General features: G+C 46.8%; 1 protein-coding gene across 1 annotated transcript in view; it reads right to left on the bottom strand.

Moving 5' to 3' along the window:
* LOC113809357 (uncharacterized) overlaps positions 1 to 17,500 on the bottom strand; it is a 106,587-nt gene that overhangs the window by 73,297 nt on the left and 15,790 nt on the right. Inside the window, exons 2-7 of the mRNA XM_070135161.1 lie at positions 16,923 to 17,500; positions 16,634 to 16,786; positions 16,265 to 16,441; positions 15,892 to 16,006; positions 1,450 to 1,563; positions 414 to 506 (exon numbers count right to left, since the gene is read on the bottom strand). The exon at positions 16,923 to 17,500 is cut by the window's right edge and continues 1,310 nt beyond it. Of these exons, the coding sequence (XP_069991262.1) occupies positions 414 to 506; positions 1,450 to 1,563; positions 15,892 to 16,006; positions 16,265 to 16,441; positions 16,634 to 16,786; positions 16,923 to 17,500 (1,230 nt within the window). The remainder of the gene's footprint in view (positions 1 to 413; positions 507 to 1,449; positions 1,564 to 15,891; positions 16,007 to 16,264; positions 16,442 to 16,633; positions 16,787 to 16,922) is intronic.

The raw sequence follows: 17,500 nt of genomic DNA, 5'->3' as shown, positions 1-17,500 counted from the left end.
TCTCATTACCGGGATGCGAAGCCCTACGAATGCTTTGGTGGCCGCTTCTAACGTATCCGGGAAGCCAGAATTATGATATTTTCATAACCTAAATTCGCGCTTGAATTCCAAACAACTCGCTACCATTATCACAAACATTGGAACTCCAAATCATAGTCATAAATCAATATTTTACAAAATAATATGTGAATGTTAACGAATTTATCTGAACCTTCTATAGGAGCTTGTAAACGCTTAAAACTTTTTACCTTTGAGAAAGCGGTGACCGAACATCAATATCATGAATGACGTCGGTCAAGTTTATGGACTTGAAAGGAGAAGACTCGATTCGCAGTCATTAACGCTAGAAGCCAAATTAAACGATGCAGGAGACCTACACAAAGAAAATGCTGAATAGAGGAGGCTTTACTGACCTTTTCTTCCTGAAGCCGGATCTTGGCGGACTGGGCGCTCAGCTGGCGCTCCAGCTGGCCAATCGAGCGGTCCTTGGAGCGCACTTCGTCCAGCTGAGAAGGAGACAACGCTATCGTTAGTTCCACAGGTTGCACTTCCCTCGCCGCCGCGCGCTCCCTCCTGCAGGCGAGGCTACTGGTTTTCTCCTCTTCAAATCTTACACTTAATGTATTATTACAATCTACATAGGCAAGCAAAGAGAGAGAGAGAGAGAGAAGGAAAGAGAGAGTGAGAGAGAAGGGAAAGAGAGAGAGAGAGAGAGAAAGGAAAGAGAGAGAAAGAGAAGGGAAAGAGAGAGTGAGAGAGAAGGAAAGAGAGAGTGAGAGAGAAGGGAAAGAGAGAGAGAGAGAAGGGAGTGAGAGAGAGAGAAAGGAAAGAGAGAGAGAGAGAAGGGAAAGAGAGAGTGAGAGAGAAGGGAAAGAGAGAGTGAGAGAGAAGGGAAAGAGAGAGAGAGAGAGAGAAAGAGAGAAGGGAAAGAGAGAGAGAAGGGAAGGAGAGTGAGAGAGAAGGGAGAGTGAGAGAGAAGGGAGAGGGAGAGAGAGAAATAGAGAAAGAGAGAGAGAGACAGAGAGAACGAGAAAAAAATTGTTATCATAAGACGAAAGAGACCTGAAAAAAGTTGTTCAGACGAACAGGTGTCAGTGACCTTGTAGGCTTTCTGATGGCCAAGGTCAGGGCAGAGTTCAGAAAGAACCAGGAGTAGGAGCACAAAGGAAATGTGAGCTTATAAGAAGCAAAGAAAATTAGAATAAGAAGCCTTCTACGACACCCACTACACACTACGAGCTACTGCGGGAAAAAAGCCCCGTCAAACAGCGCTCAAAAAATACGACTACGACAAAAGCCAAACACAGAAGACGTCGCCAAAATAAATAAAACACATAAAAAGCCTTTTGAAAAAAATGAGACGAAAAAAAAAATATTTTTAAAGCACAGATAACCACCCCTCCTCCTCCACCTCCTGCTCCACCAGCTCCTCCTCCGTCGCTGACTCACCAGCCGCGCGACCTCGCTCTTATTGGCCCTGTGGATGCGGGCGACGGCGGCCTCGTGCTCCTCGTGCAGGCGCCGCAGCTCCCCGGCGCGCTTCCGCTCCGACTCCTGGAGGGTCTGGGAGGGAGAAGGCGGTCAGGCGGCGGGCGAGCATGCTCAGGGAAACGGCTTGAGTAGAGGGCGGGCAACTCAACGGAAATGGGAATCAGAACAGAAATGGGTTTATGGGGAAAATCATATCAAATCATAAAACAGCAATGAAAAGAAACAAAATTTCATGGCAAAACAAAATATCTGGAAGAAGGGAAGTCAAGGGGAAGGAAGGAGACGTCTTCACGGCTGGGAGCGCTGCCTGGCCCTTCGCTGACGGAAATAACGCTGTGAAAGTGAGCTCTATGGGAATGGTGACTGCAATAATTTTTACATTATACTTGTTATATCAATCGTAATAATAATAATAATAATAACAATAATAATAATAACAATAATAACAATGAAAATAATATAAATAAAATGATAATGATAACAATAATAATAACAATAATAATAATAATGATAATAATAATAAAATAATAAAATAATAACAAAACAACACTATTAATAATAATAATAATGATAATCATCATCATCATCATCATCATCATGAAGATGATCATGGATAACAATGATGATGATGACAATGATGATGATAATGATAATAGCAACAGAAACAATAACAATAATGATAATCATCATCATCATCATCATCATGAAGATGATCATGGATAACAATGATGATGATGACAATGATGATGATAATGATAATAGCAACAGAAACAATAACAATAATGATATAGTCATAATCAAAAAAATAATATAACAGAGGAAATAATAACAACAATAATGAAAATTATAACAATAATTGTAATAAAATGATAATTATATGAATGATAACAATGACAATAATGGTAATGATAGTAGTAGTAGTGATAGTAGTAAGAAGAACAACAACAACAAAAACAATAAAATAATAATAAGAGCAATAATAACAGCAATAATAATAATGATAATAACCGTAATGAATGATAACAATAATAATAATAATGACTATGATAATAAAAGTAATAATGATAATAATAATGATAATAACAACAATAGTGATAATAATAATAATAACGATACATACAATAAGAATAGAATAATAATAATAATAATAATAATAATAATAATAATAATAAATTAATAAGCATAATAGCAATAACAATAACATAAATAATAATAATAATAATAACGTTAATAATAATGAAAGTAATAATAATATAATAATAATAATAATAATAATAATAATAATAATGATAATAATAATAATAATAATAATAATAATAATAATAATAATAATAATAGTAACAATAATAATAGTAGCAGTAATAATAATAATAATGATGATATTTATAATAATAATGATGAAATAATGATAATAATGATAATACTAAAAAAAAAAATAATTATAATGGGGAGCATTAAAAATAATAATAATAATGGGGAGCGCTAAGAATAATATTGAAAATGGTAATGCAAAGGTAAACAACAAAATTACAGTTAATACCAAAATCATTATCACCACATCCATCAATCCTGGGAATATCTACAAATTGTAGGTTGAGGTATAATATCCAATTTAGAAATTCCAACACAGTGGTTATAGTAAAGTCTGGCCTCTGTGTAAAAGAAAACTGACGGTTTCGTAGAAAAGAGAAAACGCAAATATACACCGGTGACTACGGTAAATAGTTCCCTATAAGCATGGCTATGTATGATTGTTAACTTATTTGTTTATGCATCTATAGGCATCCACTCTCTATAGAAGAGTGTTGGATACACACATTCATTTTATTTCTTATTGCAAACGATTTCCACAGACAATGATTTTTTATCAAAAAGCTATTTTATTAATACGGACAAGTACATAGCACTCTGGCTGTTTCTCAAATAGACAAGGAATACGAATTGTTATTTGTAAAAACATCTAAACATCAGAATGAATAATATTATCTAGGAAAGCATACATATTGTTCTTGGACCAAGCCCGTGGTTAAGGCAACTGAAAAAAGTTAGTGCATTATCTTTACCTTCTGTCAGGGAAGTAAAAAAAAGAAAAAAAGAATATATATAAATACACGAAAGGTGTCCCTCCTTTCTTGCTGCCTCACTGGCGATGATGTGCTCTAAAGCCACACCCACAACATACATTAACAAACATCCGCATACACTCTCGCATGTGATTTACATCCCCGAACTGTAGCAAAGTAAATACTGTGTTCTCAGACAAAACTGAAAGGATACGTTGGCGTTTATTTATACTGTGTATGGCATGCCCACAAAGACATCCAAGGTGCTTCTGTCACTGAGAAGGGGGACGGGTGACATCACGCCCTCTTGCCGCCACATGACAAAGTCAGATGTCACGAGGGGAGCAGCCCTTTTCTCTCTCTCTCTCTCTCTCTCTCTCTCTCTCTCTCTCTCCCTCTCGCTCTCTCTCTCTCTCTCTCTCTCTCTCTCTCTCTCTCTCTCTCTCTCTCTCTCTCTCTCTCTCTCCCTCCCTCTTCCTCTCTCCCTCCCTCTTCCTCTCTCCCTCCCTCTTCCTCTCTCCCTCCCTCTTCCACTCCCTCCCTCCCTTCATCTCCCTCCCTCCCTCTCCCTCTCCCCTTCCCTCCCTCTCCCTCTCTCCCTCCCTCCCTCTCCCTCTCTCCCTCCTCTCCCTCTCTCCCTCCCTCTCTCCCTCCCTCTCCCTCTCTCCCTCCCTCTCCCTCTCTCCCTCCCTCTCCCTCTCTCCCTCCCTCTCCCTCTCTCCCTCCCTCTCTCCCTCCCTCTCTCTCTCCCTCCCTCTCCCTCTCTCCCTCCTACTCCCTCTCCCTCCCTCTCTCCCTCCCTCTCCCACTCTCCCTCCCTCTCCCCCTCTCCCCCTCTCCCTCCCTCTACCCCTCTCCCTCCCTCTCCCCCTCTCCCTCCCTCTCCCCCTCTACCCCCTCCCTCTCCCCCTCTCCCCCTCTCCCTCCCTCTCCCCCTCTCCCTCCCTCTCCCCCTCTCCCTTCCTCTCCCCCTCTCCCTCCCTCCCCTTCCCCCTCTCCCCTCCCCCTCTCCCCCTCTCCCCCTCTCCCTCCCTCTCCCCCTCTCCCTCCCTCTCCCCCTCTCTCTCTCTCTCTGTATGTATATATGTGTGTGGGTGGGTGTGTCTGCGTGTGTGTGTGTGTGTGTGTGAGTGTGTGTGTGTGTGTGTGTGTGTGTGTGTGTGTGTGTGTGTGTGTGTGTGTGTGCGTGTGTGCGTGTGTGCGTGCGTGCGTGCGTGCGTGCGTGCGTGCGTGCGTGCGTGCGTGTGTGTGTGTGTGTGTGTGTAGAAAAAAACACAACTCGGCAACCCCACTGAGCCTCTTGATAAACAAACACGGAAAGACAACAAACTGACCAACCAGCTTAGACAAGGCTGTGAACGCATATCGCAAGCATGTATCCACATCCAAGCAACCATCCTGCCATCACTGAACGAACCCCGAGATCGCCTTTGCTAAGTGAAACGCTAGAGTAAACCCTCAAGGCAGAAACACAAACAATGGTCGGCATCCCATAATGGAGGGAGCGTTCTTGGAGCGCGGAGAAATATTATCACGGGAGAAGGCTTTGCTCTGCGGGAGACGGCAGGGGAGGCAGGGGAGGCAGGGAAGTAGGCTGAAGCGGCTTATTCTATGGGCGAGCAGCTAAGATGAGTAAAGAAAAGGGGGCGTCGCAAGCGGAGGCGTCTGCATTCGGCTGACGTTGTGACCGCTCTTGGCACTTAGGGATTATTGGTATGCAGCCAAGCCTCACTCCGGCCAGCAGTCCTCACGGCCAGGGTGAGGGCATGGGGAATGTGAGACGATGAGTGGTATGAGGGGATATCACATGTAGACGGGACAGAGGCATGAGTAACCCGCATGGTGGATTGGTTGTGTTCAGATACACTGATGGCTGACCAACTCCTCTCAAACACGCCCCTTCCCTTGACAGTTAATTGGCGTGGGCATGGCTGCCCTTCCCTGGCGACTATGCATTCCCTATCCCATGCCCCTTCCCCACCACCCTTACAGACCTGTGATGACTATAAAAAGGAAAATGTGGTCCCAGTCTCATGATTCGACTTCCCGCCGTACATCACTCGTTATCTCTAATCTGTATAATCTGTAGAGACATTCCCAAGGTGCCAGATCTATCCCCTCAGTAATTACTGACGACGTGCAAGGTGCGTGACAGTATACAGCGCATACCGCTTGTGTCGCCCTCCCAGCTTTCCCTTCGCCCGTCGAAAAATACCATGATAGTCCTTTCTTCATGTTGCTTGGCATTTTGTCCCAACAGGGTACAACTAGGGGCCCTTGCCTCTGCGGTTCTTGGTTAATGCAGCATAGCTATTACGGCGCCATCTTGTGGTTGCCATCGGGAACCCGGTAAAGTCGGCATTGACGTCGAACGGCTAAAAGCGGCGCCAGACCACCACTTAAGAATTCGCAGACAAAGGGACGACTGAGATCGTGAAGTTAAATGGATATGGTTAAAGGTCGAAGAAGGGTGTAGAAATAGATTCAGGGGGACGACCCGACTAAGTGGCTTCTGTGCAGATCTCGTGAATAGCAGATTCATTAGAAATGTGGGGAATCTCAGCCACATACCTAAGATTAAGATAGACGATCATAGAACGCAGCTTACCTTGAGTTTATTTGGTATAACATGATTCCTTCTAGATTACTGGATTACCGCGATCACGCCATGATTAAGACCAAAGAGGTCGTCGAAGGCCTTTCGATCAGACGGCGCGTGAAAGAGCCCCGGCGGCGGAGGGCGCGAGGGGCCCGAGACCTCGCGGCCGCGTCGAGCATCACTAACGAAGCCCTTCCTCTGGGCCGGGCAGCTCCCTTGGCCTTTAGGGTGACACGCGCTGAGAGCTGGCGCGGGCAAGGCTTGGTATTAGCAGCCGCTGTGCTACGAGCGCAAGGAGAAATTTAACTACAAGTCAATACTGAGTTCAAGTGGTTTTGGATGAATAATATATCCGTGTAGAAGTTCTTTACATCATGGGACGGAATGTCAATGCCATCCTACGTTATTGTTATATTTTTGTAATCTGTATTCTTACAGAATTGCAGGAATAAAATCCGACATAACATATATAACACGAATCTTGAAACTAGGGACTTTTCATTCTGTTTGCAAAAAAGATAAACCTCAGAACTACACTGAAAAGTCGACATACAATTGCCAAAGCCATTTCGTCGCACTTTCCATGCTCCTGCTCCACTCAGCTACGTCCACTCAGACTACGGCTAAAGTTTCAGGCATACTTGAACATGATCTCAGGAATGTTGATAACTGCTGGCAAGCGACGTGGAAAAAGACAATCACGGACAATGTAAACTGTGCCAAGGACAGGCTCTGTTTGCAAACAAAGTCACGGACAAACTCTTAACGACTGAATTCACGCCTTTCTTTCTCGGAAATGAAGGGAATGGAAACTGTTTCTCTAATAACAACAAGAAGTTTGTACACAGAAACTCACTCAATATCAACATGGCAAAGCCCACTTCTCAAAATATCTTTCACCCTTTGCCGCCCATCCCCTGGCTTCGCGCATCAGCGTCTCCTGCGCCTCGTCACTGCGATGATCATGCGCATGACGCACGGCGCACGACCCGATCCCTAATTCTATCGGCGCTTAACAAAAGACATTTCGATCCACATCATTTAATCTGAATAATTTGTTTCAATTTCATTTTACTCTCACTCATTATCATCTTCGTCGCCATTACCATTCTCCTTGGTCATTATCATCATGATTAATACTGATAATGATATCATCAGTATCATTAATATCACCATTACTCTACAGTGATTGTTATCATAATTACTATCGTCGTTATCAACACTGTTTTTATCCTCATTGTTGTTATCTTTATCATTATCATTATCATTATTATTGACATTATTGTTATTGCTGTAATCATTATTTCTATCAATATCATTATCAGTATTATTATAACTATCATTATCATCATCATTGTTATCATCATTATTATTATTATCATTATCACTCTATTTTTTATCACCAAAACTATCATTATCATTATTATCCCTTATAATTATAGTTTATTACATAATTATTATCAATTTTCATTATTATTACGATCATCATCACCATTACTGATTAGCGCCAGTTATTCCTAATAATAACTTTCACCATCATTCAATTATCGTTATGATTCTAACCATCATTACCTCCACAAACAGCATTATTATCATCATAATCGCAACCAATGATTTTATTTCTCATTTCTCAAAGAATCGTTAATCTCGGCTTTGCGTGTTTTTGCGTGCCTGTCCTTGCTTCTGGAGGTTCAGGAAATCCCACAAAGATTATTAAAATGTTTAAAGTTTTTCTTACTTGGATGCGACTTGGGTAATTTCACCGCGGAAGATCTCTTGAATTCTATCTTTTTTTTTAATTATTGTGTAACTTTATCTAAGGTTCTCGGGGTTATGGCTCTAGATCAGTTAAGGAAAAGGAAAAGTTGAAATGTTCCTGGATTTTACAAATTGCTCGTAAGTGAATTATCCTTGAAAAAATAGTCCATGTGTATTTTGTAAACGGTAACCGGAACGACAACACAAAACCACGAAAATGGTTTCGTCATGCTAACCTCGACAAGTTACTGCGACATTACGTTGTCTTTTCGATCAGCGAAATGTCGTGGTAACGGACAAATTTCAGATTTTTTTTTCAAAACCGATCATTTCAGGCAATATGCCGCCTTGTCGTTCAGACCTTTCCGCCCTTCAATGGAATTCCTGTCTTGAGTCTCTCCCTCCTTCTCCCTCTCTCCCTTCGTCTCCCCCTTTCCCTTTCTCCCTTTCCCTCTCCTTCTTTCTCCCTCTCCCTTTCCTTCTCCCTCCGTCTCCCCCTCTCTCCCTCCGTCTCCCTCTCGCTCTCCTTCTCCCTCTCTCCCTCCGTCTCCCCCTCTCCCTCTCCTCCTCCCCCTCTCCCTCCGTCTCCCTCTCGTTCTCCTTCTCCCTCTCCCCCTCTCCCTCTTTCTCCCTCTCCCTCTCCCTCCGTCTCCCTTTCGTTCTCCTTCTCCCTCTCTCCCTCCGTCTCCCCTACTCCCTCTTTCTCCCTCTCCCTCTTTCTCCCTATCCCTCTCCTTCTCCCTCTCTCCCTCCCTCTCCCTCTCCTTCCCTCCCTCTCCCCCTCTCCCTCTTTCTCCCTCTCCCTCTTTCTCCCTCCGTCTCCCGCTCGCTCTCCTTCTCCCTCTCTCCCTCCGTCTCCCTCTCTCCCTCCGTCTCCCCCTCTCCCTCTTTCTCCCTATCCCTCTCTCCCTCCGTCTCCATCTCGCTCTCCTTCTCCCTCTCTCCCTCCGTCTCCCCCTCTCCCTCTTTCTCCCTCTCCCTCTTTCTCCCTCTCCCTCTCTCCCTCCGTCTCCCTCTCGCTCTCCTTCTTCCTCTCTCCCTCCGTCTCCCTCTCTCCCTCCGTCTCCCTCTCTCCCTCCGTCTCCCCCCCTCCCTCTTTCTCCCTATCCCTCTCTCTCTCCTCCTAACAGACGTCGTGGAAGCGTAGATGCTACTGCTCCCTATCTCTGTTAGGGTTACCGCAGGAAGCTGTTCCCTGCCTAAACGTGTCCCCGCCGCCCACCGCGACGCCTGCTCGCTATCTGGTTATAAATAGGCGAGAAAAAGCGCGGAGCAGGTACAGGTGGAGCGGAGATTCTCCCACTCAAGACGACGAGGAGGCGCCGAGTGTTCTGCTTGCCATAAGAACTGGATCACAATCTCAGCAATGCGTATGCGAACAGCTGCTAGCAACTCAAGAATCTGATTTTGTATTTGGAAAAAAAAAAAGAAATACGCATGTGTAAACAAACCCACTAAAATACAAAGATTATTTTTAATGAGTTACATAAGCATAATGACGGCCAACGAACCCGCACCTTTTCCTTTCTTTTGCAGCCTCACGCGTCCCTCGGTTAGTCGCGTGCAGCCGCCGCACGCGCGCCCGCCTGCGCCGCTATCTCGTGAGCGGCGTCGGCCCATTAGCGCTAATGTGCCGAGCCGACCAGGTACTACACGTGCTGGTCGCTTTAACTAGGGCGCCGCCGCCGCCCCTTCGCGCAGGGAGCGTTGTGCGATAAGACAGAATATAGCAATAAGGCTTACATAGACATTGCTATCATCAGCCAGAAGCAGAATTTGAAAGCGAATGTTGCTGAGGGTTATAGCATTTATCCAGGTGACTACTTGTATTATTCAGTTAAAATAATTACATCAGATTATTAAACATAGTCAATATATCGTAATGTATTTAAAGTTGTTGCCAACACAGCTCCCGTACACAATATAATCTACTTAGTATGATGTACTGCAATTTCTGATCATGGCGCAGCTAACAGACACACCCACACGTAAACAAGTATATAGTGTACTATGCAAGCCTGGGCGGAACACATTTTAGTAATCTTCATGTAGTCCAAACTTACGGTAATTTCGAACGAGGCATACAGCTAAACGTCCAAGAAACAGCGACATTAAAATTAACATATAATTCAGAGTGGAGCAGCTGCCACGGCTGACCACAACGCTCTGGGAGCTCTGGAATAGCACATGCTTTTCGCCCACGCCCATCGCGGAACTTGGGATACTATTCGACCGTGTAGAAGCTGTATAATGCTATAACACTTGCGAGCAGAATAATGACCGCTTTATTGTCTACGTGCTCTCAAACTGCCACTGTTCCTGAGATTCAAGGGAAGGGCAAGCAGCATACTGAGAGGGAGCAGACATCGACAGTGCCTTTTCGTAAGTCTGCGTAACGAGATGCATACGGCAGGGTATCATATTTCAAATCGGCATGGATCGACATGCACAGGCGAGCTGCGTGGGCGTGTTCGAAAGAGAGCGAATGTCCGAGGCTAATCCTCAGCCGGAAATCAGGACTGCAACAAGAACACGTTCGCCATCGTCTGACGCCTTTGTTTGGACCAAGTTGCGTTGCCCTGATAGATAATCGAAAGGCGCGCTTCCACCCGCGGCAGTGCCCTTGCGCCACCAAGGACGGCAAATGACAAAACATCAATGTCATCGAGGCGTCTAGAGTGTCTTCCTAAGCATTTGGCTCCTTGTTGTCACCGGAGGCCGCGGAAAGGGCACGAGGCCACACTTCCTGGTACGTGCCGTCACCCTCGTACGTGCGACCACCACCTGTCCCGCCGACGTTCCCTCTACAACACTGTCGAGGCTTCCCGCCACTCGAGTCGTGACTTGGCGTCTACGGGCTCTCTGTTCGCCTTTCGGGAAGATAGAGTGCAACACCTCGTCAACTATGGTAGACCTATGCGTTGCGCATCTACCGTTTCATTCTCTTGGTGTGTCTAAACCGCATAGAAAAAAAATTCTGTAATTAGCCATTCTTTCGTCTCATTACTGCCCGAACAGCATCGATTCGCTGTACTTTACGCTTTATTTTAGATTAAGGCGGGAAATTGTGTCGCTCCATGACCCTTTCGCCAGTAAGTCGCGCCCTAATCACATCTTGCTACAGATTACCCATCATTGCACCTTTGATGGCCGCAGCCAGAGAGAGGGGGTGGGGAGAGAAAGAGAGAGAGAGGGGGGAGAGAGAAAGAGAGAGAGAGAAAGAGAGAGAGAGGGGAGAGAGAGAGAGAGAGAGAGGGGGAGAGAGAGAGAGAGAGAGAGAGAGAGAGAGAGAGAGAGAGAGAGAGAGAGAGAGAGAGAGAGAGAGAGAGAGAGAGAGAGAGAGAGAGAGAGAGAGAGAGAGAAGCTTGGGGGAGGAAGTCCGCCCCTTTGGCCCAAAATAGCGCAGGGCTTGTCTGGGTGCGTTTCCTCCCCCTATGTATGTGACGTCTACATTCTCTTGGCTTAATTTAACATAATTTACGGTCCTCGTCCTTTCCGCCTACAGGATTCTCCTCTTAAGAGAAGCATAATCTATATCATTTTATACCCTTCCGTTAAATTATATTACAAAAAAGTATAACGATCTTTTCCAATTCAAACGAAACGGGAAAAGTACAATTCGTGTTTATCTTATTTCATTTTTTATTTTATCTTTTTATTATGTTTTAATGAAAAAGACCAAATGCATGAACAAAAGGTGAATAAAGCTCGCCAAATAGCTATGATTCCTATTTCCTGAGTGATGGCACCTCCAGTTACCGGTAACAGACAGGGGTGGGGGTGGAAGGGATGGAGGGGAGGAGGGGCGGGTGGTCGAGGTAACGAGGGTTCTGGCACCCAATCGGTCTTCGCAGAGAGATTTAGGCACTCAGTATTTACCTTCCATTAGAAACCCCGGGAACACCTGTGGTAATGCTGAGAGGAAGGCAGATGCGTCGCGGAACTCTAACTTCTTTCCGCCTGTCTCTCTGCCTGTCTGTCTTTCTGTGGCTGTCTAATCCCTCTTCTCTCTCTCTCTCTCTCTCTCTCTCTCTCTCTCTCTCTCTCTCTCTCTCTCTCTCCCACCCTCCCTCTCTCCCACCCTCCCTCTCTCCCTCCCTCCCTCTCTCCCACCCTCCCTCCCTCCCCCCTCCCTCCCTCCCACCCTCCCTCTCTCCCACCCTCCCTCTCTCCCACCCTCCCTCTCCCACCCTCCCTCTCTCCCACCCTCCCTCTCTCCCACCTCTTTCCCTCCCTCCCACCCTCCCTCTCCTTCCCTCCCTCTCCCTCTCCCTCCCTCTCCCTCCCCCCCTCTCTCTCTCCCTCTCACTCTCTCTCTCTCCCCCTCTTTCCTTCTCTCTCCCCCTCTCTTCTCTCTCTCCCCTCTTCCCTCTCTCTCCCTCTTTCTCTCTCTCTCCCCCTTCCCTCCCTCTCTCCTCTTTCCCTCTCTCTCTCCCTCTCTTTCCCTCTCTCTCTCCCTCTCTTTCCCTCTCTCTCTCCCTCTCTCTCTCCCTCTCTTTCCCTCTCTCTCTCCCTCTCTTTCCCTCTCTCTCTCTCCCTCTCTTTCCCTCTCTCTCTCCCTCTCTTTCCCTCTCTCTCTCCCTCTCTTTCCCTCTCTCTCTCCCTCTCTCTCCCCCTCTCTTTCCCTCTCTCTCCCCCTCTTTCCCTCTCTCTCTCCCCCTCTTTCCCTCTCTCTCTCCCCCTCTTTCCCTCTCTCTCTCCCCCTCTTTCCCTCTCTCTCTCCCCCTCTTTCCCTCTCTCTCTCCCCCTCTTTCCCTCTCTCTCTCCCCCTCTTTCCCTCTCTCTCTCCCCCTCTTTCCCTCTCTCTCTCCCCCTCTTTCCCTCTCTCTCTCCCCCTCTTTCCCTCTCTCTCTCCCCCTTTCCTCTCTCTCTCCCCCTCTTTCCCTCTCTCTCTCCCCCTCTTTCCCTCTCTCTCTCCCCCTCTTTCCCTCTCTCTCTCCCCCTCTTTCCCTCTCTCTCTCCCCCTCTTTCCCTCTCTCTCCCCCTCTTTCCCTCTCTCTCTCCCCCTCTACGTTGAATTTTCCCTCTCTCTCTCCCCCTCTACGTTGATTTTTCCCTCTCTCTCTCCCCCTCTTTCCCTCTCTCTCTCCCCCTCTTTCCCTCTCTCTCTCTCTTTCCCTCTCTCTCTCCCCCTCTTTCCCTCTCTCTCTCCCCCTCTTTCCCTCTCTCTCTCCCCCTCTTTCCCTCTCTCTCTCCCCCTCTACGTTGATTTTTCCCTCTCTCTCTCCCCCTCTACGTTCATTTTTCCCTCTCTCTCTCCCCCTCTACGTTGATTTTTCCCTCTCTCTCTCCCCCTCTCCCCTCTTTCCCTCTCTCTCTCCCCTCTTTCCCTCTCTCTCTCCCCTCTTTCCCTCTCTCTCTCCCCCTCTTTCCCGTCTCTCTCTCGCCCTCTTTCCTTCTCTCTCTCTCTCGCCCTCTTTCCTCCTCTCTCTCCCCCTCTTTCCCTCTCTCTCTCCCCCTCTTTCCCTCTCTCTCCCCCTCTTTCCCTCTCTCTCTCCCCCTCTTTCCCTCTCTCTCTCCCCCTCTTTCCCTCTCTCTCTCCCCCTTCTCTCTCCTCCCTCTCTCTCTCCCCCTCTCTCCCTCTCTCTCCCCTCCTTCCCTCTCTCTCTCTCCCTCTTTCCCTCTCTCTCTCCCCTCCTTCCCTCTCCCTCTCTCTCCCCTCCTTCCCTCTTTCTCTCTCCCCCCTCCTTCCCTCTTTCTCTCCCCCTCTTTCCCTCTCTGTCTCCCCCTCTTTCCCTCTCTCTCTCTCCCTCTTTCCCTCTCTCTCTCTCCCTCTTTTCCTCTCTCTCTCTCCCTCTTTCCCTCTCTCTCTCCCCCTCTTTCCCTCTCTCTCTCCCCCTCTTTCCCTCTCTCTCTCCCCCTCTTTCCCCTCTCCCTCTCCCCCTCTTTTCCTTCCCTCTTCCTCTTTCCCTCTCCCTCTCCCCTCTTTTCCTCCCCTCTCCCTCTTCCCCTCTTTCCCTCTCCCTCTTCCCCTCTTTCCCTCTCCCTCTCCCTCTCCCCCTCCTTCTCCCTCTAGTTCACTAGCTCATTTGCTAACACACACAAACACATAAATATGTGTGTGCGTGTGTATGTGCGTGTATATATATATATATATATATATATATATATATATATATATATATATATATATATATATATATATGTGTGTGTGTGTGTGTGTGTGTGTGTGTGTGTGTGTGTGTGTGTGTGTGTGTGTGTATGTGTGTGTGTATGTGTGTGTGTGTGTATGTGTGTGTGTGTGTGATGTATATATAATGAATACGAGCAAAGATCACATAGCTGATAGAGAAGAGCAGCAGCGCCCCTCTCTTGGCCACAGAGCGAGCAAAGTTATTTCGTAAGGTTTAGTTTCACAGAGCCTGATGACGAGCACCTGCGGTCAACCATCCCTTCGCGGCTCAGATTAGTACTTGAAATTCGTACCCTCAATTCCTTATGTCAACATCATCCCTGATATCACTATCATCTTCTCCATACCGTCACTATCATTATCACCATAATAACACTATTACCACTAATTTAGGATCACTAATATTAACCCCCTAATACCATGATCATTATCCTCATATCGCAATCATCATCACCCTAATATCATTATCAACATTCCGTTATTATCACTATCATTCTCATTCTAACATCCCCTATCATTATCAACATTGTCGCCCCTTGGCACGAAAACGCCCATATTCCTAGCTTAGTAAATGTTACATTCCTGTTTTAATTTTATAAGGTCGTTCAGAGAAATGCTTTATAGTTTATAAAATGCCTCTGGAGTTCATATGCATCCAGGTCCTTCATGAAATAGCAAACTGGAAATACTGAAGTGTCAATTACGTTTGAGTCTGAGTTTCAGGTGAACGTCGCCTCCAGCCTCGCGTCTCTTCAGTATCACCTCCTCCTTTAGACCACATAAAAATCGCGTCCTGTCTCACCGCAACGCGAGGCCATAACACGCAGAGGACAGAAGCGTCAGCGACACGACCAGTTCAGGAAATCCTCGGAGAACATAACTGTCCGGATCGCTGCACGCTGTCGCAACGCCTTTCTGCGGCTGTCTAGCTGCCACATTGTCTATAAGAATGGGAACGACAGCAGTCGTCTTGTGGTGTTATTTCTTTTATGGTCTGATTTATTTAAATTTACTGCTCATATGGCGTTACTCCTTTGCTGATGCGTTCCTGCGAAGGTGCCATATGCAAAGCAGCCTTGCCAGAGCGTAGAATGAATGAGGCGGTTCCTGTTTCGCCCGACGTTCGCCCTGCACACGAGGGAGGCCTCTGACGCGCCATACCCTGATTAGTGACGCCAGTGCAATCCCATTTTTTCTTTTGCCAGCACTATCATTACTCTTATTGGGGACTTCAACGACAATTTTAGAAATAGAAAACAAAGTCGTCCATCAAACAAAGCTTGCATGAAACTGAGATGACGGTCATGAGGGAATCGCCGAAGGAATAAACAGCAGAACTTCCTGCGTACAATGCGCCCTGTGTCTCACTTCGACACGGCTTCAGTCATGAGAAAGGAAACCCTATTTTCTGTCTGTGCTGCTTGACCTTTGCGTAGCTTTGCGAGTCTTCCGTCGTCTATCCCAATTAACGCACTAATCTTTAACATGCTCATAGTTGCTTCAAAATAAGAGCTGAAGCAATTGAATGTTCACGTGCTGGGATTTCTATTCACGCCTGAATAAATAAGGAGTCTAATAGAAAATGTTTTCTTGGGTTGACCTTCAGACGCAAAATGATCTCTACAACCAACGTAAGTCACACACCCACTTCCTGTCACTGCTACATCACCGGGAACTTGAGACGAGCGGGCCGCCTCGCTCTCACCTGCGACCTGCCAAGTGCTTTCATACATGTCCTCAAGGCTGAGTTAGGACACGGCTTGTGGACACTCGATCGGCAACAAAAATGTACATCAAATCAAAACAAAAGTTGTATTTACTTTGCATCTGGCGCAAAGGACACTCACCATTACTGCATCCTCCAGTCGTTTCTTGTGCTCGCGCAGCGTTGACAGATCTCTGTTTAATCTATCTAAATCTCGATCGGTAGAATGGCAGCACTGCACTTGCGGGGGTTCCGCCCTGAAAGTGAAGACACCGCAGTCACATTCAAGTAATCGGGAAGAGAAGCGGATGCTTATCAAGACAAGAAAATTGCGAAGATCATTTCAACAATAATAGAGATTCGTTAATTTGGCAAAATCTGATGGGACTCTCCTTATTAAGAGTGTTGTCTTCATGTCCACAATCCGTTATATAATATGAAACCTTATTCTTCAGGAAATATAGATCATGGACTGGCTCGTCTCTCACCGCTCCGAATCGCGCAGTCAGACCTACCGTGTAACTTCTCTCCTCATATCCGCCCTCAGCTTCTCCTGCGCTGCCTTGTTCTCCTGCTGAAGCCTCCGGTGATCCTCGTCTCTCTCCCGTTCTACCCTTATCAAGTCGGATTCGTGTATTCTCGTCAGCGCCCCTTTCTGCTGGTCTAGAGCCTCGCGCTTCTCGTCCTCCAACCTGTGTCGTCACAACAAATTGTAATTAGTCACACCCTGTCTCCCTGTTGGCCCACTGCGTATTACCCTTCCTTCGGCCATCTATTTGTGCTACATTAATTAGTACGTCACACCATAAGCTACGAATCGTGGCTCCGTCCACATCAAAGCGGTGTTATCACGAACAAGTACCAAGTTCTCTTTCGAAACCCACCTGTTTCTTAGGTCGGCGAGGAGTACTTCGGTCCTCCTGAGTTCTCCCTCTCTCAGCTGGCGCAGATTAAGTTCGTGCGTGCGCCTCAGTGCCTTCCTGGCGGTTATTTCCTCCTCCAACCGTATGCGTGCCTCGGACAGTTCGCTCTGAAGTCTGTGGATCAAGAAAATATAGAAATTTATTTGTAAGGTCACTGTGGTGATTGCAAAGTTTATTTTGCTTTATCTGCATATTTTTGCAACATAATTTGCTATCTGCTTCCCCAAAATAAGATCGACGGCGCCCTTACCTTTCTTTTTCGACGTTGAGTCTGTTACATTCAGCCTGTAGCCGGTCCTTCTCAGAGTCGTACTTCTTGGTGAAGGTTCCCTCTCGCCTCATGGACGGCAGACATACTCCCGACCACATGGAGCTCCTCTCCGGCAGCGGTCTCAGTGGCTGCAGGTACAGGCTCCTCAAGGGGTCCCGATTTGGCCTCGAGCTCTCTTGCGGTTCCTTCAAGGTCACCTTCTTATCCCAGGTGACGTTCTTCGGGACCTTAGGATCGGATTTCTTTCTTAAAACTTTCGTGTTCCTTTCGTCTGAGGCAGGGGCTGCCTTAGAACTCGCAGCATCCCTGGATCTGGTGAGCTTCGACCCTTTCTCTGAAGAATCCTGCGCCTTCATGGCTGTTCTCCAGGCGCTCACAAAAGTTCTTTTGGCCGTGTTCTTGAGCGATGTTACCGTCGAGCTTTGTTCTTGGGGCTTTGCAGCCGCATCCTTTGCTCTGACGGTTTTGGCTTGATTCTGCGGTGAACGACTCTTTGACCTGCTCCTTGGACTTCTTTCTGCGCGTGCCTTCATCGCCTGCGGTTCTTCCGGTTTCTT

Source organism: Penaeus vannamei, chromosome 20, assembly GCF_042767895.1.
Source record: "Penaeus vannamei isolate JL-2024 chromosome 20, ASM4276789v1, whole genome shotgun sequence".
NCBI classification, from domain to species: Eukaryota; Metazoa; Arthropoda; class Malacostraca; order Decapoda; family Penaeidae; genus Penaeus; species Penaeus vannamei.
This window is presented reverse-complemented; position numbering and strand designations above follow the sequence as displayed.